The sequence below is a fragment of the Anolis sagrei genome, chromosome 2 (genome assembly GCF_037176765.1).
Source record: "Anolis sagrei isolate rAnoSag1 chromosome 2, rAnoSag1.mat, whole genome shotgun sequence".
Classification (NCBI taxonomy): domain Eukaryota; kingdom Metazoa; phylum Chordata; class Lepidosauria; order Squamata; family Dactyloidae; genus Anolis; species Anolis sagrei.
In genome coordinates, this window is record NC_090022.1 from 145,993,877 (window position 1) to 146,018,523 (window position 24,647).

General features: G+C 41.4%; 1 protein-coding gene across 5 annotated transcripts in view; it reads left to right on the forward strand.

The window, feature by feature from the left end:
- Positions 1 to 24,647, forward strand: part of KMT2D (lysine methyltransferase 2D) — a 132,736-nt gene that overhangs the window by 39,621 nt on the left and 68,468 nt on the right. For all 5 annotated transcript variants that reach the window (XM_060763910.2, XM_060763911.2, XM_060763914.2 and 2 more), the window contains 7 exons: positions 492 to 539; positions 1,650 to 1,880; positions 8,326 to 8,472; positions 8,566 to 8,682; positions 10,126 to 10,262; positions 10,814 to 10,997; positions 24,325 to 24,405. In XM_060763910.2, coding sequence (XP_060619893.2) covers positions 492 to 539; positions 1,650 to 1,880; positions 8,326 to 8,472; positions 8,566 to 8,682; positions 10,126 to 10,262; positions 10,814 to 10,997; positions 24,325 to 24,405 — 945 coding nt within the window. The remainder of the gene's footprint in view (positions 1 to 491; positions 540 to 1,649; positions 1,881 to 8,325; positions 8,473 to 8,565; positions 8,683 to 10,125; positions 10,263 to 10,813; positions 10,998 to 24,324; positions 24,406 to 24,647) is intronic.

Here is a 24,647-nt window from a genome sequence, read left to right on the forward strand (position 1 = left end):
TCATAGAATCAAAGAATCAAAGAGTTGGAAGAGACCTCATGGGCCATCCAGTCCAACCCCCTGCCAAGAAGCAGGAATATTGCATTCAAATCACCCCTGACAAATGGCCATCCAGCCTCTGCTTAAAAGCTTCCAAAGAAGGAGCCTCCACCACACTCCGGGGCAGAGAGTTCCACTGCTGAACGGCTCTCACAGTCAGGAAGTTCTTCCTAATGTTCAGATGGAATCTCCTCTCTTGTAGTTTGAAGCCATTGTTCCGCGTCCTAGTCTCCAAGGAAGCAGAAAACAAGCTTGCTCCCTCCTCCCTGTGGCTTCCTCTCACATATTTATACATTTAGATTGGGTCAATTCTTGTGGATGCTTTCCAATAATCTAATTTGGAGCATGCCTCTTATTACATAGAGATGGGGTGTGTATTTGTGATAAAATGCACTGGTACTATGATGCAGTATTTTACAACCTATCTTTTTTTCCTCCCTTTTCTTTAAAAGTACCAATTCCTCCTCCAGAAATTATTCCAATGAAGATCAAAGAGCCAGGTAAGTTCCTTTCTCACCTGTGGTTCATATGCCTTTTCAGCTGGGTATTCAAGGATGCCCAAGATTTCCTGTGAATGTAGTGTATGTCTTGCTTGCTTCTGCTGCTGCTAGGGAATCCCATCTAGGGGTCACTTGCTATGTCTTGGATTCGGGGCGTGAAAGGATGAAACTAGATCCTATTTCCCCTCTTTGCAAGAGTGTCCCAAATACAGATTGCTTGAGGAGAATAGTTAAACTGCTTTATATACTGAACCAGGTTAATTGTCTATCCAATGTTCTCAAGCATTCAGTAGTATTGGCTCTCCAGCATTTCAGAGAGGAGTTCACCAAGAGTTGAACTAGATTGAACTTGGGACTTTGGTGCAAAACATACATTTTACTCACGAAGTTTGGAGTGCTCTTGTTTGATAGTGGTTGTTGCTGCTTATTATGTTGATTTATTTATTTATTTACTTTATTTGTATACCGCTCTTCTCAGCCCTTAGGCGACTCAGAGCAGTTAACAACAAACAGCAGCAAAAATTCTGTGCTAGCATCATACAAACCATTTAAAACAATTAGCACAGTAATACACTAAGCAATTAACATCAATAAACATCAATAACAACTCATTAGTGTCTCATAACTAAAATCATAATCCAAGCTCGTCATCCGTTGTTCCGATTTCCTATAATTCATTATAATTCATTGCACTGCCTATTCAAACGCCTGTTCAAATAACCAGGTTTTCACTTTCTTCCGAAATACCATTAATGAAGGAGCCGATCTAATGTTTGTGGGAAGGGTGTTCCACAGTTGATAACATAAACTGGTGCTAGAATCACATTGATGACTTAAACTGGTTGTAGCTGTCACACATTTCAGTATATCTGAAGGATAACGGGATATAAATGCCCCAAGATTTATATCCCACTTATTGCTATCTTCTTGTCTTGCTTGGTATTGGAGGTAATGTGGTCCCCAATCCAGAGAAAGAGTTTGCATGAGGAATAAATGTTGACATAGTCACTGTTGGAATGTCTTTATTAATTGTACGGACAAGGGGATGTAACTCATTTACCTATGAAAAAATCACATAAGGAGACACAGAGTTTTATTCTCTCCCCACAGAGCCCCAGTATTATCGCTTTGAAGGGGTCTGGCTTACAGAGACAGGCATGGCAGTGTTGCGTAACTTATCCTTATCACCACTACACAAGCGCCGACCACGCAAGACTCCACCAACTATACCTCGACTGGGCAACCTTAATGGTGAGGGTGGTCTGGATGCTATCGACCTTATGGGCCCAGATGAAAAAAAGGATGTCGATGTAGAGGGAGATGAGATTCTGAAAGCTGAAGGTTTGTGCCCATACTTAACAACTAAGTCTTTGAAAGTATTAAACAGTCCTGTTATGTTCATACATTACTATTCTGATCCATTTAGCTGTATTCTAGCAACTTGGCAAGCCTGCAGAAATGAAAACGCAATTTTTCAAGATGTTGAAACAGAAGTGTTTCCCAGCATTTGATCTCATAGATCAAAACTATCTTATTTCCAAGCCATGATTCCTCTGTGCCCAACATTTCTTTTACATCTATTTCAAGGACTTGTAATTTTTCTGTTACAGAAAAGTTGTGGTGATGGAATATTTGTAGTCCATTTATTGTAGGATATTAGTGTCTGTAAAGAAGTGTAATCCTACCGAATGCCACCAAAATTGTAAAGAAGTGTAATCCCACCGAAATGGGACCACCAAAAACTGTAAGGAACCTCCGACAATGCTAATTAAACTGCCACCATAATGTATAGAGACGCTGGTATTAAAGTCTCTGTTAGTCTCTGTTTATGTTGTGAGGTAATTTTGGTAGAGTGGAATGCACCGAACATAAAATCAATGGAGATGAGGCAGTTTTTAAAATAACAAAGAAAACAAGTTTATTGTTGAACAAGCTTGTGGTTGCAATATAAAGATGTTCAGCTTGGCATATACTTGATGGTTACAATATGGAGAGGTTATGCTTGGCATATACTTGATGGTTACAATATGACTTGGTAGAGATACAATTCAGGCTTTTGATGTTACAACTTTTAAACTCTTGCTCTGGTGAAGGTGTCTATTATTCAGTGTTCCCTGCGGTGAATATTCTCACTATTTGATCTATACTGGATCAAATAATATAACTCCAGTCTTCCGACTGGCAATCGTACAAAGCCTCTGTTAGTTCTTTTTAACCAAAGAAATCTAACAAAGTTTTACCCTTCAGCTCCCTAGCTGAAGAAATATTCACGAACACTAACTAACACTACACTTCTTCACTCCTCAGAGTCTCTTCCCTGACTCTGCTATTCTCTCAGAGTCCTTAACTGACTCTGCTCCTCTCTCTCAGGGTCTCTTCCTCCTGACTGAAAATTAACTGTCACTTTCAAACCTTTTTCTCTCTAAGCTCCTCCCACCTCCTCTTCTGCCTTGTTTCCATGGCAACATATCTCTCACAGCTGGGCCGCTCCAGCCTCAGGCAACCAATGTAAAACACAAATACAGATTTAAACACATTATAATAAACACTTCTGTACACCTTCCCCCCCAGAAAAATTATTTTTAGACCATTCTCAATCCCAGAATGGCAAAAATAATTCCACATATTATCCAACAATAAATATATACACAACATTTCTGGAAGGCAAACATATTATGGTTAAATACATTTCAATTACACATACATACAAACCTTTTAACCTTATGAAATTCTAGACCATCTATGGATGTGGTATCAAAGTCTCACATTTTTAACGTTTTTCATATAAACAATCTATCTAAACATTTCTATATTTATATATATATTTGTAAATATTTATTGCCTATTGCAAAACGTATATACCTACCACACTTTAATATTACACTACCTTATACATATATTAGATTTTAAAAGCTAAATCCTTTTTTTATGGAATCAGTATTGATGAAACACCTTCCAATGGAACTAACAGGTTAACACTAAACCTATATCTATACAGCTTACCTGAATAAAATTATCCTGGAGTCCTCCTCCATGTCCATGACAAAATGTCCACCTAGACATAGTTACATCCTTCAATATACTATACACCGAAGTGAAATTGTGGAGCCTCCAACTCCCAATTCCCAGCTTGACAGTTTGCCTGTCCCCTGGGCTCTTATCACCTATAGAAGCCCCAAAACCCAGCACTCTTTATCTTAGAGGCTGCTATCTTAGATCTAAATCTTCCTTTTGAAGACTGGTTCTACCTTTAAAACATTTTCTCAAAATGGATTTCTGTCTTTACCTAAGACACACAACTTTTCCTTTCATTAACTTTATCTTTAAATCCTCTTGCATTTATTCAATTCTCCATATCAACATCAAATATCCTTGTCCAAACGTGTTTCTATCCCATTAACACATACAATTGACCTTCTATCTAGTTTGGTCAATTTATAAGACATTTATCTATATATACCATACCACAACTTTTCTCTATACATATGATCCCAATTTGTTAATAGCTCACACAATAGTTAAACTTCCACATTTGATCGTTGACAGAGAGGTCTTAGTGTCCAATGTCCCATTGTTTAAATACAACCTCGGTTGTACTGGACCAACTGTCCACAGCAATGTCTCTTTATGATGATCTTTCAGCTTCTTTCTTCCACTTCTTCGTTTCTTCTTTTTAGGTTTCTTCTTTTGTCTTCTTTGGATGTCTTTTCGATGACCTGGAGATACTGTTTTCTTTCTCACACGACGTCTGCAAGTCTTTTCTGCTCTCTTTTTTGCTGCTGCGGTTCCTCTTTTAATCTGACCTTCCAATTATCAGGAACAGTTCTGCTTCCATCGAGTTTCAAGGCTTGAACAACAGCTTGCTTCCATGAAGCATCAGGTTGTAGTGAATAATCTGGAATTCCTCGAACATCTTCTCTTGGCACTGAAGAGAATTCACTGTCCTTGGAAGAACGATCACGAATACTGTCCTTCTTTATGGCAAGCTCATCACTGCTATCTGGACAAATTTTCAAAGCTAGAAATTGCAGCTTTTTCTTTTTATCACCACCTATATAGTCTGTATATATTAGTTCTCTTGTCAGTCTATCAGCTTGGTTTTTATTTTCAGCAAAATGTCTCTCTTCTTCACCATCATCTGTCATAGGGTACAATCTTGTATTTATCATTTTGTTGATGCCAGCTCTTTGATAAGTTTCACTTAAACTCTTATCTTCAGCTATAGTTCCATTCTTTAGAACTTCTTTTGTATGATCATCTGGAACTTTTATAGTGGATGAATCATGTCTAGAAGTCATCTTAACTTCAATTAGCCCTTCAGGTGTTTGGATCTTTGTTTCACAGAAGACCCCTGGATATTCTGAACTCGCATCAGCTTCTACTGTCACATCCAGAGTTTGTTTTTCTTCAGCTTTCTCTTTTGATTTTATTTTATCATCTTTGTCAAAAAGTTCGGCTGAGGTAATTTCTTTACGTGGAGCTGAAGGAAATACATCTTTTAAGGTAATGGATTCCTCTTTCTCCTCAGAGTTTATCACTTGTCTTTCCAGACCTATTGTTTCTATACTTTCTTCACTGGCTTTTTGATCATGGCTTTCGTTGTTATATTCTTCCTCTTCACACGTCATCCTCCAGCTTTCAATCTTCTTAGCCAAATCATTTTCAATTAAACATCCGTATGGCATGTCAGGACTGACTGCAAAATCCCACATACCCTTCCATCCTCCATATTCTATTGGCAAAGTCACTACTGCTGTTGGTATCGCAGGTCCTAAACCTTTTAATCTTATTTCAGAGGTAGGCCGCTGAAATTCCTGAGGTATTATTTCTGGATGCACTATACATACTTCAGAGCCTGTATCTCGAAGTCCTTTCATGTCTTTGTTGTTAATAGAAATGGTTTCTAAGTAATCTTTAGAAGGGCTGCCTGACAAGATGAACAAACATTGTTTCTCTTGAGGCTCTGAATCTGAACTCTTCTTTGACACAGTATCTGGTTCTGCCTTTGGTGTTTCTTTTACTTTATTCACAAAGAGGGTTGTTTTCTCTTTTCTTAACAGGGGACATTGATACTTTATATGGTCCCATTCTCCACACTGGAAGCACCTTCTTTTTACCTCAGGAGCAGTTTGTCTTGTTACACCCTGTCTCCTCCAGATGGTGTTTTCTATGTAGGAACCCTTTTCTGGCTGTGGGCGCGTTTGTTGTTGATAAAATGGCTGCCTATTTGTTCTTTTATCACTTGGCAGATCTTCCCTTTTGAATCCTTCTTTTAGGGTTGTTATTTGATCTGCCATAATCGCTGCCTCTACAATAGTGGATGGTTTGCGATCCTGAATCACCCAGCGAATATCATAAGGCACTAAGTGGAAAAATTGTTCCAGCTTTAAAAGTTCTCTCAGCTGTTGGAAATCTTCTACCTCAGACGTCCTCAGCCAACTATCGAACAGTTGAGACAATTTAGAGGCCACCTGAGCAAAACTTTGGGTTTTGTCTCTCTTTAGGGTCCTGAACTTAAATCTATAGTATTCCGGAGTTAAACGAAACTCTTGTTGAATTTGCTTCTTAAAAAGATCATAATCTCCATAAGACTCTTCAGGCATTTGTCCATAAATTTGTAAGAGCTTTCCACTAATCTGAGGCCTAAGGTATGTCATCCATTTTTCCTTAGCCACCCCAAAATCTCTACAACATCTCTCAAAAGATATTAGAAATTTCTCTGGATCATCTTCCTTGGTAAATTTAGGGAATTTCTTCGTCAAATCTGGGGTATCCACTCCAGATCTCCCTTCCTAGATGTCACTGGATGTTTGAGACAAAGCCAATCTTTGCTTCTGTAGCTCAAACTCCATTCTCTTCAATTCTAACTCCTGTTCTCTCTCTCTTTGTTTTTCCTCCATCTCCAATTCTCTCTCTCTTTGTCTTTCTTTCATCTCCAATTCTCTCTCTCTTTGTCTTTCTTTTGCCTCTATTTCCAATCGTTTCATCTCTAGTTTGTACTTATAAGCCATTTCTGACATAGGCACTGGCTCTGTTTCTGCCTCAGAGCCCGAACTTCCCTCTTGGTCTCCCTCTGTTTCCTCAGCAAGCTTTCTCTGTCGCCTGGTAGCCATATTCCAACAACTTTTACCTCACAACTTATTCTTAAATTAATATTAAGGCACTTGATCAGTTGTTAATCGAATCCCGTCGTCTGCCACCAAAATTGTAAAGAAGTGTAATCCTACCGAATGCCACCAAAATTGTAAAGAAGTGTAATCCCACCGAAATGGGACCACCAAAAACTGTAAAGAACCTCCGACAATGCTAATTAAACTGCCACCATAATGTATAGAGACGCTGGTATTAAGGTCTCTGTTAGTCTCTGTTTATGTTGTGAGGTAATTTTGGTAGAGTGGAATGCACCGAACATAAAATCAATGGAGATGAGGCAGTTTTTAAAATAACAAAGAAAACAAGTTTATTGTTGAACAAGCTTGTGGTTGCAATATAAAGATGTTCAGCTTGGCATATACTTGATGGTTACAATATGGAGAGGTTATGCTTGGCATATACTTGATGGTTACAATATGACTTGGTAGAGATACAATTCAGGCTTTTGATGTTACAACTTTTAAACTCTTGCTCTGGTGAAGGTGTCTATTATTCAGTGTTCCCTGCGGTGAATATTCTCACTATTTGATCTATACTGGATCAAATAATATAACTCCAGTCTTCCGACTGGCAATCGTACAAAGCCTCTGTTAGTTCTTTTTAACCAAAGAAATCTAACAAAGTTTTACCCTTCAGCTCCCTAGCTGAAGAAATATTCACGAACACTAACTAACACTACACTTCTTCACTCCTCAGAGTCTCTTCCCTGACTCTGCTATTCTCTCAGAGTCCTTAACTGACTCTGCTCCTCTCTCTCAGGGTCTCTTCCTCCTGACTGAAAATTAACTGTCACTTTCAAACCTTTTTCTCTCTAAGCTCCTCCCACCTCCTCTTCTGCCTTGTTTCCATGGCAACATATCTCTCACAGCTGGGCCGCTCCAGCCTCAGGCAACCAATGTAAAACACAAATACAGATTTAAACACATTATAATAAACACTTCTGTACAGTGTCCTGCTTTAAATAATTAAGAATTAATAACTTGTCACTACAAAGGATATGTGTATGTATTACTCAGAATCTGGAAACTAAATGGTGATCTCTATTGTGGTGGGTGATGTGCCTCAAGTTCTCTAATGTCCCCTATTTCAAAAGGTTGACAGCTTTTATTGACTTGACAATTATGATGGGGTGTATTCTACAGGAGAGAGATCAGTCTGTTATAATTGGAAGTTTGCAAATGTATTCCTTCACTTGACAGTGCATATACCTGAAAATACAGTTGAGGTTTGCAGATGTATGTGTGATGGACCATTGACAAGTCAGTTATATGTACATGTTGAAGTTGCTTCTTGACTTAAGGGGACCCTATCTGTTTTCTTAAGCAATGATTATGCAGGGGTGGTTTTCCATTGCCTTCCGTGAAAAATAGGCTACTGCACAAGTATTCCTTGTTTGACTCTCATCCAAATACAAACCAAGGTTGTTGCTGTTTAGTATTGATGACCACAAGGGATTTGATGCCTTAAGGAGAACTATACTGGTGAAGTTTTATGCCAGTGAAAATGAAAGATTTCCCCTTTTTAAAATGCCTAATACATTGAAAAATAATGTCATCTACTCACAGCAATATGCTTACTTGGTTCTGTTTGTTTTTAAAGAGTGTTTGTTTTCATTATTGGCACCCCCCTGCAGTCAGTGTGGAGCACATGGAGTGTGAGATCAAATTGGAAGCTCCCCCTACCCCAGAAAGGGAAGCTGCTGCTGACCCGGATTTGGGAAAGGGGCTGTTGGAGGATGCTGAGGAGGTCAAGAAGCGGAAGCGGAAGCCATACCGGCCAGGTGAGAGCTCTTTGCCAAGGCCTGGGCCTGACAGAGTTTGAGGCCTCTTTGTCTCTCTTACTGACTTATCTCTCTCCTCCCTCTCTTGAACAGGGATTGGGGGGTTCATGGTGCGGCAGCGGAAGTCACATACACGCTTGAAAAAGGGCTCAGCAGCCATGGCTGAAGTTTCACGTGAAGTGACAGGTGCAGAAGGGCACCAAGATGAAGGTATGTGACCTGAAGTCTCTCCTGGATAGGATGGGTTACAACTTTTCCTCTAGGACAATTTCCAGGGGCCACTTTTATTGTCTAGATTGAGCCTGCTGTGGAATGATCCCACTCCTGCAATTGGCCAGTCCACATCAGCATTCATTTTGAAATAACTATTGCTGGAGTGGAACAAGGTGTAGGGCTTATTTCAAAGGAGGTTTACCACTCTTAGTAAGCTTGAGATGTGGGCATTCTACCTTGTTTTTCAGAAAACATTTCTGGCAGGATGTGTAGGATCAGGCATATAACCTGTATATTGCTTTCATATGCTCTAGATTATTCCATACCGTAACATCATCAAGGAATTGTAGTTTCTCCATCATGGTCAACTGTGAATCTCGCATATTGTATTATTTAAACAGAAGTACATGTTGCATCTCTTTAATTGCTATATCTAATTCTGACTCAAAGACCCAGTGCAGTGAGGTAGCAAAAACTGAGGTAAAAGTAACAGTGGGAAAGACTTAATTGGTTTTCCAGTCATTGGATATAATGGAAATGAGGCACCATCACCCTCAGTATCTGTGGAGCTTCCATTCCTTCTCTAGAGTGATCCTGGTCATCTTGGGTATTGCCATTTCCCCATCCTCCCTAAACTTGAAAGAATGTGTGACTTCTTCTTCTTCTTCTTATTATTATTATTACTACTACTGCTGCTACTACTACTACTACTACTACTACTATTTCCTGCCCCCTGTCTCCAAAAGGACATGGAGTGGCTTACAAAAGAACACAATATAGATACTAATAAATATACAATCAAATCAAACATTAAACTCACATAATAATTAAAACACATAAAACACCATAACATATTAATAAAATTCAGAAGGAAGTCGCTGATAGGCAAAAGTATCTAACAGTTAAAACATGTACTGAGATTAAAAGGATTACAAAACCGACCCTTCTTAATAAAACAGTCAACCACATTCAAATCCTCCATCATTAATTGTTCTCAAAGGCCTGCTTCCATAGCTAAGGTTTTAATGCTTTCCTAAAAGTCATAAATGTGGGAGCCAGCCTGATCTCCTCAGGGAGGGCATTCCAGAGCCAAGGGGCGCTTGTGATGGTGGCGGGAATGCTGAGAAGAGCCTCTCCAGCAGATCTCAGGGCCAGACCGGGTTCATAGGGGGAAACATGGTCATGCAAATAGATTGAACCCGAATTGTTTAGGCCTTTTAAGGTAATAACCTACACTTTGAATTGGGCCCGGAAATGCACAGGCAGCCGCTGGTGCTGTTTAGCATGGGGGTTGTATGCTCCCTGTAATCAGCTCCTGTTAGTCAATCGGCCGACACTCTTTGCACCAGTTGTAGTTTCCAAATGCAGATAACAGATCCCAGTCTTACTCTTAATACACTAAGATATACTAATATTATCTTGATAATCTCAATTCTTCAGGGGCTCAACCCACCCAATCTACTGAAGTCCCTGCAGAGCCCATCACTGAGCAGGGAGTAGTTGAGGGGGATGAGAAGAAGAAACGGCGGGGCAGGAAGAAGAGCAAGCTGGAGGACATGTTCCCTGCATACCTTCAAGTAAGTATGGTAACTTAGTACAGCCTTCTGGAGTTTTTTTCTGAGGCTAAACCGTTTTTCATTTTGGGTGGAGAGGATGGTCTTTATAGTCCAGCATGTGTGGGTGTTGGGGAAGCCACAGAAAGCTAGCTTAGTGGCCTTAGAAGCCATGCTCTTGCACACAAGTCAGTAGAACTCTTTCTTCAGTTCTTTCAGCAGCTGTGCATCCAAAGTACGAAGGGGGAAATGGGAGAGTCATAGAGATGACAAGTAGCAAGGGTGATGGCTTAGCTCTAGGTTGGGGAAATGCAGAATTGCTGGAAGTTGAAGCATGATAAAGATCTCTGGAGATCCATTGATAAAATAGAGGATGGCTATTCGTAAGCCGGAGTGGAATGCAATGCAGATGTGAGGAAGTGGGAACAGAAGCCTGAGTTCAAGGGGAAGGTGAAGCAGGTAACTTGGGACTGTAGTGGTATGCATCAAAATAAGTGCTATCAGATGGAGGTTGACCTTCCAGACACCCACCAGAGTTAATTATCTTTTGTTCTTTCCCCACAACTCCTTGACAGGAAGCCTTTTTTGGAAAGGCATTGCTGGACCTAAGCAGAAAGGCCTTGCTAGCAGCCGGTGGTGTAGGTGGGGATGGCACTGCCCACCCTCCCATTGGCCAGGGGGCTCCCAGGCCCAAGATGGATTCCAGCTTGCTCTCCAAAGGATTGGTGGATGGAAAGGAAGCTTCTGTTCAGCCCAAAGGTAAGCAGGCAGCTAGACCCAGAAAGACCATTGGGTGGGAGGTGAAGTAGAAGTATATAGGAGATGTGTGGGTAATTCTTCCACAGATTTGGGCCTAAGGAGCAGAAGGGAAAGGGAATGCTGGTTTAAATTGGAAAAGGCCATTTGGTTTTGCATGCCGAACACATTTACAAGGTAGTTTGGGAGCAAATTTCTCTGGATTTTAAAGGAACTTTGTCCAGGTAAAATGCACCTCCTCTGTGTGGTCCCTGTGAAATGCACACATATGGGTCTTCTACACCTCTGCGCAGACAATTTTGGAACTCTCTAGAATCTTAGAAGATACTTTTTGGTGGTAGCCCCGTCCATTCTCCCCTGATAGCATATATAACCAGTAGACGGGGCTGCCACTCCAGTTCCTTCCTTTCGCCGCAGTAGCAGCAGCTACAAACCTCTCTTCGTGTTGACTAGCCACTCTTGTTAATTCGACCACTAACTCTTAATTTTGGAAATCGACTGGACCGTCTTGACCACTTCTTTCTTCCCGATTTGGACTTACCTGCTCTGACTCATTGGCTGTTCATGGACCGTTTGACCTCCCTCTCAGGCCTGTTACATTTGACCTTTATGGGCCCTATAATGTTGGCCTTTTTCAAAAAATGCTCCCAATGTGGCGGAAAATATCCGGACAGGAATGGCCATTCTGTCTACCTCGTGTGCCTGGGGGAGGGCCACGCTGTATGCTCTTGCCCAATAAGCCAAACTTTTACCCCCCAAGCACGAAAACATAGGAAGATGCAGCTTAAAGCCTTGCTCTACGATCAGGCCCTTCTGCTCCCACTTCCCAAGACAGCAAAAAGAGCTGCCTCCGAGCCCCCAACTGGCCCACGCCCCGTGATGGCCAATCCCAATCGCGTGGGGCCCAACCTACCTTCTCATGCGGAGGTGGGAGCGTGTGGCGCGGCATCTGCTGTGAAAGCAGCTAAAATAAAATGAAAACAGTCTGGCTTCTATCCCTTCCACCCAGGGAAAGGCCTCTCACCACTTCTCACCAGAAGACACAGCCATCTTGTCTTTACTAATAATATAATATAGTATATTGTATATACATATAATATTTATAATATTATAATGTAATACAGTATAATACTAATAATAATAATTCAATATTATAATAATAATTATATATTTAATTACATGTAATATTACTAATAATATTACAATATAATGGTATAGTGCAATATAGTAATATATACTGATATTGTACTTTGCTAATTATATAATATTGTATGAAAATATATATTGTAAGCCGCTCTGAGTCCCCTTCGGGGTGAGAAGGGCGGCATATAAGCGCCGTAAATAAATAAATAATAAATAAATAAAACAACAAGACCCCACTGTTCTACAAAGGGAAAAAAATCCTCATTCTGAAAGAACATCCAACAAGCATCTTAATGAAAAGAAAGAAATATATGTTTCTGGTGGACAAACTAAAGAAAAACCAAATCCGCTTTAGTGGGAAAGAATAGAAGGAATGATGATCACTTATAAAGATGAAAGAATTTGGGTAACATCAGAAGAAAAAGCTAAGATTTTCTACAAAAACTAATGATTTGGAAAGAAATAAATCACCGGATTACTCAAATAGTAGAGACTCTAAAAGAGCAAGATTCCTCTCCCCGACTTTGACGATGACGACTTCGACTTCAAATCTTCCTGAACCGGACTTAGACCTACTAGCGCATAAATAAAACTCAATGATGCAACTAAAGTTTCGGAGTAATAATATCAACAGTTTGAACTCCCCATATAAACGGGGAAAAAGCGTTTAACAAGATAAAAAATGGAAAATATGATTTAGTGGCGCTCCAGGAAACCCACATAAATAAAAAAACAAGTCTCAAACCTAATCCAAAAAAATATAGGGAAGAAATTCTACTCTTCCGCAAATGAGAAGAAAAGAGGGGTGGTCGTATATGTCATCCAGAATTGGAACCTAAATTGGCCTTCAAAGATCAGGAAGGAAGAATGATTGGAATAAGTATAAAACAAAATGGTCAAAATTTGCTCTTCTGTAATATATATGCCCCAAATGGCCCAAAACAAAATTTATCAAGGAACTGAGGGAAAATCTTTAGAATCAAAACTTTGACAATTTAATTACAGTGGGCGATTTCAATGGGGTAATGGATGTAAAAATGGACAAATCAAATAAAAAGAAAAAAACTAGGCAACAAAACGAACCAGCTACCTCAAACTCTCTTAAATTTAAAACAAGAATTCAATCTAAATGATCTCTGGAGGAAAACATATCCCAAAGACATAGACTATACTTTCTTCTTGGACCGACATCAATCCTGGTCTAGGATCGACATGGTCTGGGCTTCGAATACAATACTCACAAAAACTGCAAATATAAAGATCCAACCTGGAACAATATCAGATCACTGCCCCATAGAATGTATAATTAACAAAACAAAGAGAACTTACAGATGGAGGTTAAACGATAACCTCCTGAAATCTGAAGAGGACATAAACAAAAATAAAGAGTTATTAAGAGAATACTTCCAGATGAATTTGTCCCAAGATGTATCCTTACAAACAGTTTGGGATGCTAGTAAAGCAGTGATGCAAGATCACTTCATTCAACAAAGCTTACAGAAAACGGGAATAAAGAAACAAAATAGAAAAAGTGATCCAGCAGATATCCATACTTGAAGGAAAGTTAAAACAAAACGCAACTGACAAAAAAACCAAAACAAAATAAAACAAGAATTAAAATCTTGGAAAATTCAAAGAGAGAAATTAGAAACAGAACAATTAGCCAAACAACTAAAATTTATTAAACAAAGAGATTTCCAACATGCAAACAAACCTGGAAGGTGCCTTTCCAGGAAGATCCGACAGAGAAAACAGACACAAATTATAACAGAAATAATCACAAATAATCAAGACATAATAAAACAATTTTATATGTTCTACCAAAAATTATATGCCAAGGATCAAATAAAGAAAGAAGATATTATGTTTTTTTCTGAATTAACAAAATATACAAAAGATAACAGATCAACAAAGACTGAGTTCAAACAAGGAAGTAACTGAAGAAGAAATAAATAAAATTATTAAGAAAATGGATGGGAATAAGGCCCCGGGCCCCGACGGCTTTGCGACCTTCTACTACAAAGTAATGAGTGATGAAGTGATGACATACGTCTTAAAATCAATGAATGGGATTTTGAAAGCACCATAAACCTCCAGAATCTTGGAAATTGGCCCACGTCACGATGATACATAAAGAAAAACAGGACCCACGGGACGTCAAGAACTACAGACCCATTTCCCTATTAAACGTAGATTATAAAATCTTTGCTGGTATTCTCGTTGAAAGATTAAAGACTTTTTTTAATGAATGGGTAAAAGAAGAGCAATCAGGATTTCTTTCAAATAGACAAATTAAAGATAATATAAGAATTATACTAAACACAATAGAATATTACGAAAGACATAATCAAGAAGAACTTGCCCTTTTAAGTTTAGACGCTGAAAAGGCTTTTGACAATTTGAAATGGGACTACTTAAAACTATTAACTAAAGAATTAGTCCTTGTATACCAATTTACAAATGCTATAAATGTAATATACGATTCCCAAGAAGCCAAAATGATAATAAACCTACAAGAATCCAGAAGCATAAAAATATGCAAAAGTACTAGGCAGGGGTGTCCACTGTCACCCCTTTTATTCATAATGGCATTACAAATCTTATTGAATAGTATAAGAGACAGCCCTGAATTAAGAGGCATTATTTGAACAATACGGAAAAGTAGCAGGTCTAAAAATTAATAAGAAAAAGATGATGCTATTAACAAAAAACATATCGAAAAAGAAAAAGGATGAACTCTTAAACCTAACTGAATTTCAAATATCAAAGAAAATACAGTATTTGGGTATAACATTGACAGCCAAAAATTCCCAACTTATGAAAAATAATTACGAAAAAAATGAAAAGAAATTTAAAAAGATTTGGACAACTGGAAAAAAATCTTAAACTATCCCTACTAGGCCGAATCTTGGTAATTAAAATGAACATACTATCTAAAATGTTATTCTTATTCCAATCCTTGCCAATAATTAAGAATATGAGTATTTTCAAATCATGGAACAAGGATATTTCCAAATTTATATGGCAAGGAAAAAAAACAAGAATAAAACGTCTTATATTAATTGATGGGAAAAAAGGGGCGGATTTGGCATTCTAGACTTAAGAACATACTATGAAGCTTGTGGATGTAGCTGGATAAAAGACTGGACTACCTTCAAAAAAAGGAACCTATTGACACTAGAGGGCGCCGATTTGAGACGGGGTTGGCATGCCTATTTGTGGTATGATAAAATTAAGATAGATTTTTTTTAAGTAACCATTACATAAGAGCGGGACTAATTAACATTTGGGAAAGACATAAAAAATTATATAACAATCCACTCTGGCTGTCACCCCTTGAAGCATTCCATAGGAGAGAATTAGGCTGGGAGTCCTGGCCTACATATAGAGACGTTTTAAGGAAAGTGAGAGGAAAATTTGAACTGAAAGAAAAAAAAGAAGTGAAAGAAAATTTTGCTAATTTATCATGGTTAAACTACAGACAACTCTTAGACTGCTACAAAACAAATAAAGAATTAAGTTTTGGAGATAGAGATGGCTTCTGGGATAACATCATGAAGACAAACAACAAAATAATTACAAAAATTACAAAAAAATTATTAGAGTGGGCTACAGAAACAGAGCAGGTAAAAGAATTCATGATTAAATGGGCATAAAATATAGGTCACCAAATTCATCTAAATCAATGGGAGAAAACCTAGAACCAAAAAATTAAATATACGGTATATTCTGGTGTATAAGACTACTTTTTAACCCAAGAAAATCTTCTCAAAAGTCAGGGGTCGTCTTATACACGGGAGTCGTCTTATATGCGGGAGTAGTCTTATACGCCGGGAGTTGTCTTATAGAACGGGTGCTAAAACTTTCAATCCAGATTGGAAAAACTGTGGTTGCTGCATATTGTGGAGGGAGCTCAAAAATGGCAGTGGCCACGTCCCTGCCATATGTAGCGACTGTATGAAAGCACTAAGGGCGACACTGTACAAGTATGGTAGAAGAAAATCCATTCATCAGGATTTGTGGACTTAATGTGGTCCCGATGGTGAGGTGAAGGGGCGTCTCACTGGGTAGGTGTAAGAGAAAGGTGGAGCAAGCTGCAGGCGCCCGGGGCGCCCGGGGTATGGAAAAAAGAGATAGAGTGGCTCTGGGCCCAGAAAAACACAACTCTTTTACCTGTCTGGCCTGTCTTTGTATCCTTTTACCGTACCTCCTCCTCTGCCTCTCAGATTTCGCTCCTGAAGACTGCAGTGAAGTGGTGCAGGTGCGCATGTGCGAGCTCTGAGTGGCAGAGAAGGAGGTACAGCAATAGGAAAATTACTATATTGAAATAAAATCTGATGCTTTTAAAAATTTTATTTGGTGTATGTTGGAAGAGGGATAGTCTTATACCGTGAGTATATCCCAAACTCTATATTTTAACTGGAAAAGTTGGGGGTCGTCTTATACGTCCAGTTGTCTTATATGCCGGAATATACAGTACTATTCCTATAACCTAAAAGAAAACTTAGTAAAAATGATCCACAGATGGTATATCACACCTCAAAAGCTTTCAAAATTTTATAAAAATGTATCTGACAAGTGTTGGAAATGTGAACAACAAACAGGATCCTTCTTTCATACTTGGTGGTCTTGCCCAAAAGCCAAATAATTTTGGAGCGTGATTCATAACGATATATAAAGTATTCTTAAAATACAAAGAAAAAAGTAACTAGAGTTCTTCCTGCTCGGAATGCTTGATTTTGAAGGAGACAGAAACAAGGACATTATTTTCAACTATTTAACCACTGCAGCCCGAATTGTATATGCAAAGAACTGGAGACAGAAAGAAATTTCTCAAAGAGAAGATTGGCAAAACAAAACACTGGAAATAATGAACATGGACGAACTAACCTATTGGCTGTCGCCAATTGAAGCAATTCCAAAGAAACATACACATTGGAATTTAGTGAAAAGTTACTTTAAACAACAAAAAAGAAGTCATTTCTTGAAGGACAAAAATAGTAGTTAAAGAAGAATTAAAACAGGGAAGCAGTTCTGAACACTACTGTCAAAAAAATCTACAAAAGATCTTCAAAGAACAGATGGAAGTCCAACCAATTTTTTTCTTTTTCTTTTTCTTTTCCCTTTTCCTTTTTAATTAGGAGGGGTTCCGCACAGTGAAGGTGTATTTTTGGTCTGTGCCTCGTGAGTTTTTTCCTTTTTTTTCTCTTCCCCTTTTTTGTTCCCCCTTCCCTGGCTCTACTTCATTTCCTACTTTTCTTTCTCCTCCACAATATTCCCCCGCTTTCCATATAACCACACTATCTTTCAATAAGTAAAAGTTTTTTAAAAATGAAAAAAAGGCTGCAAAACAAAAAAGGGAGGCTTCAATCTTGTCTAACAACCAAGATATTCTCACCTCCTCCATGGTGACAACTCCAGCAGCTTCACAGAGACAAGAGTCTGAAGAGCAATTGCTCCACCTTAATCAGCCAAAACTGGCGGGGTCCGAGTCTCCGCCACCGGAGCACCAGCTCATGGCCCCGACTGCTCTCCCATCCTTTGGGGACAATCAGCAGCCTACTCCGCCTACCCCCTCCTTGGAAGGGGGCCCCCTTTGCTCTGGGGAGAACCAGATCCTCCCCCCACCACCACCTCTGATCGGTGAACTGACCACGCGGTCCAGACCCAGGAACCCCAGGCCTCCATCTCATGGCCGTTCTTAATCCCCGCAAGCACAGCACCGACAATCCCACAGAAGGCATCGCACCTCACGCAGCTCGGGGTGAAGCTCTTCGTCCTCGTGCTCCTGGAGCTTCCCCTCCAGGAGCTGATTGCAGAGCTATAGCCAGTCAGAAAGCTACAGAAGGGCGCGCAAGGCCTCCTATGCTTTGGGATCTCCGTGTCCCTACTACTATTACGGAGAGGGCCACTCATCTAAGGGATACTATAGCCCTTACTACCCGTATCACCACCCGGGCTACCCCTCTCTATCTCTTTGGCGCTACTGGGATGTATCCTCTATGCAGGGTAGACATGACCATTCAGCGGCCCCGTTAATGGCACCCGAACTACACACCCCTTCCTTGGTCCTGGCACAGCCACCAACCACCCCCAACTGAGTGGCAGTTCCTTCAGGACAAGTGCTGACTCCTCTTCCGCAGGGCTCTCCACCGCCCCACTGCCCAATACACTCATAGTCGGTACCGACGATAGCTCGGATCCAGGAGAAGACCTGCCTGAGGCCCCTCTCCTTGATGTGGCCAGTGAAGAGGACTCTAATTCTCCTGAGGAGCTCAGAACTTTCTCCTCCCTCATAAACTGCTTTGCACGAGCACTAAAGCTTCAAACCTCACAGGCCACTACACCTGTAGATGACCCGATTTTCTCCCATGACTAACAACACTCAACAAGGGCCGTATCCACTTCGCAGACCTTCCTAAAGGGCATTCCCATTGACAACATCTGCATGGCGGCGACTTGGTCGACGCTATCAACATTCACCACACACTACAAGTTGGATGCCCTAGCAAGGAAGGACACAGCCTTCGGTCGAGCGGTGCTGTTTTCCTGCATCGCATGACCTGTCCTCCAAAGATTAGTAGCTTGCTAATCACCCATTATGTGCTTCTTTCACAGACTCCACGAAGAGGAAATACAAGTTGCTTACCTGTAACTGTGTTTCCTTGAGTGGTAGTCTGTAAAATTCGCACATCCCCGCCCATCCTCCCCGCAGTGTTCATATGCCTTCCTCTCATAGCTGCTGCTGGCAGCTATGGAACTAAGGCTCCGCCCCGCTCAGGCACTTATATTACATGGAGAGAGTAGGTGCGGTCTCTGCCAAAATATTTCCTTTATGAGTTTCTAGAAGGTTCTGAACAGCTGCGCATGTGCAGAACTAAAACCCATTATGTGCAAATTTCACAGACTACCACTCGAGGAAATACAGATACAGGTAAGCAACTTGTATTTCTCCCTCAGCCCTTGATTGAAGATCTCCCTATGGATGAAAGAGGCCTTTTCAATCCAGAAGCTGATTCCCAACTTGAACACTCCCACAAAATGAAACAGACTGTCAACAGATATGACCAACAACCATACCAACACCGTCAAATATGGGGTCCCTAAACAACAGCCCCATCCCTCTTCAGCCAACACCAAGAGGACCCCTCTCTCCTTCAAGGGTCAGTATCGTGGCTCCAAACCCTTGATGAGAAAAACGGCGTTTTTAACCCCCTATCCTCTCCCCTCAGTTTTTCATACTTCACTTACCTCAGATACTCTACCTCCTCTGACTACTTACCTCAATAGACTCCAGCCATTCCGCGCAAATTCCTATCGGTCTGGCAATCTATAATTAACAATAACTGGGTCCTTGACATAGTTCACAGAGGCTATGCCATCGAATTTTACTCTTACCCTCCTCTGGGATAGGTCCTTCTCACTCAATCCTCCCCGACCCTTTTGGGAGGAAATCCATTCTCTCCTACAAAAAGTAGCTATCTCCCTCATATCTCCTCACCAAGCACACATCTGCTTTTTCCTCACTATTTCTTAGTAAATAAGATAGACGGAGGACAATGCCCCATCCTAGACGTCTGATGCGTCAACAACTTTATCAGACCACGCACATTTCGTATGGTCACACCACCATCCTCCCCTTTATCAGAGGCAGAACCTGCCTTGCCACGGTGGATCTTAGAGACGCCTATTTCCACATTTCTATCAGAGAAACCCACCACAGATTTCTGTCCTTTGCACTAGATGACCACATTTTCTCCTTTAATGTTTTACCCTTTGTTCTTTCCACTGCACCCAGGGTCTTCGCCAAATGTATGGCCGTTTTTGCAGCCCATCTCCGCCGACGCGGCATCACCATTTTTCCTTACATAGATGACTGGCTTCTCTGTTCAGATTCTCACTCCCAACTCTTTTCTGACATTTCCCACACTTTATCTCTCCTACAGGAGCTCAGGCTCGTTGTAAACCATGAGAAATCCTATCTGATACCGACACAGTGCATCCACTTCATAGGTGCCATAATAGATTCCATATCCCAGTGAGCATACCTACCAGATGATCGGTTTTCCAACCTCCGACAAGCCATCATCAATCTCCATTCACAAGGCCACACCTCTGCTTGGGCTATCCAGTCCCTATGGCCTCCACCACCAATGTCACCCCATTTGACCTTCATCTCCAGCCCCTTCAATCCTGGTTTCTCACCATATTCAACCCTCTACACGACTTTCAAACCTTGATCCTCCACACTCCCTCTCCTGTCCTCCACTCCCTCTCATGGTGGACAAAGTGGTCCAATGTATGCTCAGGTCTCCCATTCATACTCCCCACCCATCCCTGTCACTAACGACAGATGCCTCCTCTCTCGGCTGGGGCGCACATCTCCAAGACCAGACAATATGTCGGTGAAATTCTACCTCAACAAACAAGGAGGAACAACACTCCCTGACCCTCCTTTCTCTCTCAACCCGAATCTGGGAATGATGCAAACAGAGAAATATCTTCCTGATTGCAGTCCATCTCCCTGGAAAAGACAACACGCTAGCAGACTCCCTAAGTAAGCAGAGCACCAATCACCAGCTACGAGTGGCGCCTCCATCCCAGAGAATTCAAATTTTTAATCCACCATGGGGCCGTCCACAAGTGGACATGTTTGCATCCCCTGGAAACACCCACTGCCCCCATTTCTGCGCGAGACTCCACCCTTGTGCATCCCCAGGTTGTCTAAGAGTCACCTTCCTTTTTCAATGGACTCCCAGTCTCATATACATTTCCCCCTTCTTCCCCTACTCTCCAGAGTAGTAGCAGTCATCACCGACAAGGCCAATTGCATCCTAATAGCCCCATGGTGGCCCAGACAACCATTGTTCGCTCTGCTCCTTTAAGCAGCGGCGAATACCTTTCTTCGCCTTCAGTCTAGTCCAGACCTCCTCACTCTACAAAATGGCCTGATCCAACACCCAGACCTTCCAACTCTTCTCCTGACGATGTGGAGGATCAGACTATAGCCCACTTTTCTGACACTGCACGCTTAATAATCCTAGCAGCCTAGAAAACTTCTACTAAAAAAACTACACCTACAAACTTCACTGAATCCCCTGGACTGTAACCCTCTCCCAGCCCCAATCCCCATGGTTTTGGACTTTCTGGTCCACCTTTCCTCACAAAATTTCTCCTTCTCCTCCATTAAGTGCTATCTTGCAGCACTCTCATGGTATAGGAGAAAATCTGGTCTATCGTCTCTTTTCCAAGACTCCCTAATACAACTATTCATCAAGGGTTATAAAAACATTCAACAACCAGTTTCCCCACCCTCCCTCCCATCATGGAGCCTTGAGCTTGTCTTATCCCAACTCTCGGAGCCCCTTTTCGAACCCATGTCTTCCCACCTCTCCTGGAAAACAGCATTTATTGTAGCCATCACTTCCGCAAGAATAGCCAGTGAGCTCACCGCACTCCGTGCATATCCTCCCTTCATTAGGTTCCACGAGGACAAGGTTTTCCTCCGTACCGATGTCACCCTACCTGCCTTTTTCTCCAAACCCTCCTCACCCCTTGAGTTTTCACTCCATTCTCTAGATGTCAAAAGGGCCCTCTCCTTCCACATATCCAGAACGGCCTCCTATAGAAAGTCACCAAGACTTTTCCTCAAATATAGGAGAGATGCCCTCGGCCTCCCAATATCATCTCAAAGACGTTCATCCTGGATAATATGCACAATTCGCCTGGCCTGCCAAATAGCTGGTAAAGACCCACCATCTACTCTCCATGCTCACTCTACGAGGTCTTTCTCGATTTCTCAAGCCTTCCTCCGGGGTGTCTCCGTTCAAGATATCTACAAAGCAGCAATGTGGACAACACCCTTCATGTTTGCAACTCACTGTAAGCTCGACATCCTTGCCAAGAGAGATGCAGCCTTCGGCAGAGCTGTTACTTTTTCATGTGTGGTATTACCCACCTCCAGTTTTCTAGTTACCCAACATAGACTACACGAAGAAGAAATATAGTTTGCTTACCTGTATACGTCTTTCTTCGAGTGTCAGTCTGTGAAAGTCACACATCCACACCTGTCCTCCCCTCTTATGTCATGTCTCTCTCCTGACTGCTGTCTGGCGGCAAGGAACTGAGGCAAAGCCCCGCCTACAGACATATATATTCTTGGGAGGATGGGCGGGGCTTCCGCCAAAATTCTTATAAGCTAGAATGGTCTGAAATCACTGCGCATGTGCAGGAAACCCAACATGTGCAAATTTCACAGACTGACACTCGAAGAAATACATTTACAGGTAAGCAACCTGTATTTCCCTCAACTCACCCCCCAGACCCTGCATGGAGTTTAGAGTTGGTCCTATCACAACTGTCTAAACCTTCGTTCGAGCCCTTAGCCATGACTGACCTGCAGTACTTGTCCTGGAAGATGGCTTTGCTCATTGCAATCACATCTGCGAGGAGGGCCAGTGAATTATGCGCACTCAGAGTGGATGAACCCTATCTTTGGTTTCATGCGGACAAGGCAGTCCTCTGGACAGATGTTGCCTTCCTGCCAAAGGTCATGTCATGTTTTCATCTATCCCAAGACATCATGCTGCCAGCATTCTTCCAAAACCTGACAACACAGCTAGAACACACCGTACACACCTTAGTTGTCAGAAGGGCTCTTGCCTTCTATGTCGACAGAACTCGCCTACACAGATGATCACTGCGGCTCTTTTTGAAATACAGACAAGATGTGTTGGGTATGCCGTTGACACTTCAAAGGCTGTCCTCCTGGATCGTTGCCACCATCCATCTAGCCTATCAACTATCTGGCCGTGAGCTCCCCCCCCCCCCTCCCCCGTGATGAAAGTTCACTTGACCAGATCTCTGACTATTTCCCAGACCTTCCTCAAGGGAGTGCCTCTGGAGGACATTTGCCATGCGGCGACTTGGGCGACTCCTTCTACCTTCATGACCCATGACAAGGTGGACTCCCTATCCAGGAGGGATGCCACCTTCAAAAGAGCAGTGCTGTTTTCGTGTGTGGCATTACGCTCGCCTACTAAGCTTGCTAGTCAACCATATGTTTGCATTTCACAAGGACTACACTGAGGAAGAATGGGTTGCTTACTGTAACCATGTTTCCTCCAGTGGTCATCTATGAAATCCACCCATTCCAGCCCATCCTCCCCGCTGGATGTCATGCTCTGGTATCCTTGGGCTGCATTCTGCGACTAAGGAACTGGAGCAGCAGCCCTGCCTACTGGCTATATGTCAGGAAGAATGGGCGGGGTTACTGCCAAAAAGTATCTTCTAAGATTCTAGAGAGTTTGAAACTCTGCAGGCGCAGGAGACCCATATGTGTGGATTTCACAGGTGACCACTGGAAGAAACATGGTTACAGGTAAGCATCCCATTCTTCCAGTCCCAAGGTCAGAAGACAAAGTGGACTGATGAGGATAGGTCAGAGAAGAGGAACTTGTTTTGAATGTTTAATTGGTTAGTTAAAACATTCATCTCCTGTGTCCCAGCGGATTCCTTTTTGTGTCTGTCATACAAAACCACAATGAAGAGCAGTGACCAAAGTGTAAAACAGAGGATGGAAGCATAGAAGAATAGAATCCTTGATTTGGAAGAGACAACAATGGCCATCCAATCCAATCCGCTGCTGTGTAGAACTCACAGTTAACAGATGGGTCTTTCTCCAAAACCCTATCAGCCTTCTAGGCTCCAATAGAGAAGTTTTGGCATGCTATACTGTAGCATTAACTAATTGTGACTTTTACACCTTTGTGGGCTGCTCAAGGTCATTTGCTTTACTTGGATGGTGTTTACTCAGACATAGTACTACAAAGGAATTACATGTGTTTTGTGTAACAGGCATGTGTGTGTGAGAGAGAGTGATAATTCTATAGATGGGATACTCTTGGTTTTGAAGCATTTCTTCATTTCCAAGTGGTACTTTCCACTAAAGAACCCCAATTCATTGCCTATTATTGTATAGGCACAGAATTTTTCTATATTTATTTATATGTTTGCCTTCTGTGGGGAGATAGGATGGAATATAAATAAAGTGATTTATTTATTTATTATTTAAAACAAAACCAGTTCTTGATTGCACTTTAGCAACGCTAGTGAGGGGCAAGTGCCAGACTGCTGTTGATGTTGTTTTAGTGGATAACTTTTTCCTTGTTTCTCTCTCCTTATCCAGGGGATGAATGTGTTGACAGCAGAGATGCAACAGCTCCAGAAAACAACTTGAAAACAGCAGATGCCAAGATTGAGAATACCGGTAGGAATGAGGGCTTTTAAAAAGAACAAGAACTGTGGGATAACCCCCAGGCTGTGTGCAGCATTATTTTTCTGGTTGAAGTCCTTTACCTACTTAGCTTGGTGGTATGTCCCAGACTAAGCAGACATGCACAGCATTATACTGGAAACAGAAGGTGGGAACCAGTAAAAATATGTTTATATTTCTTTGAATATTTCTGTTTTCTTAATTTGCACAGTGCAATGCGACTGTGTGCAAGAGAG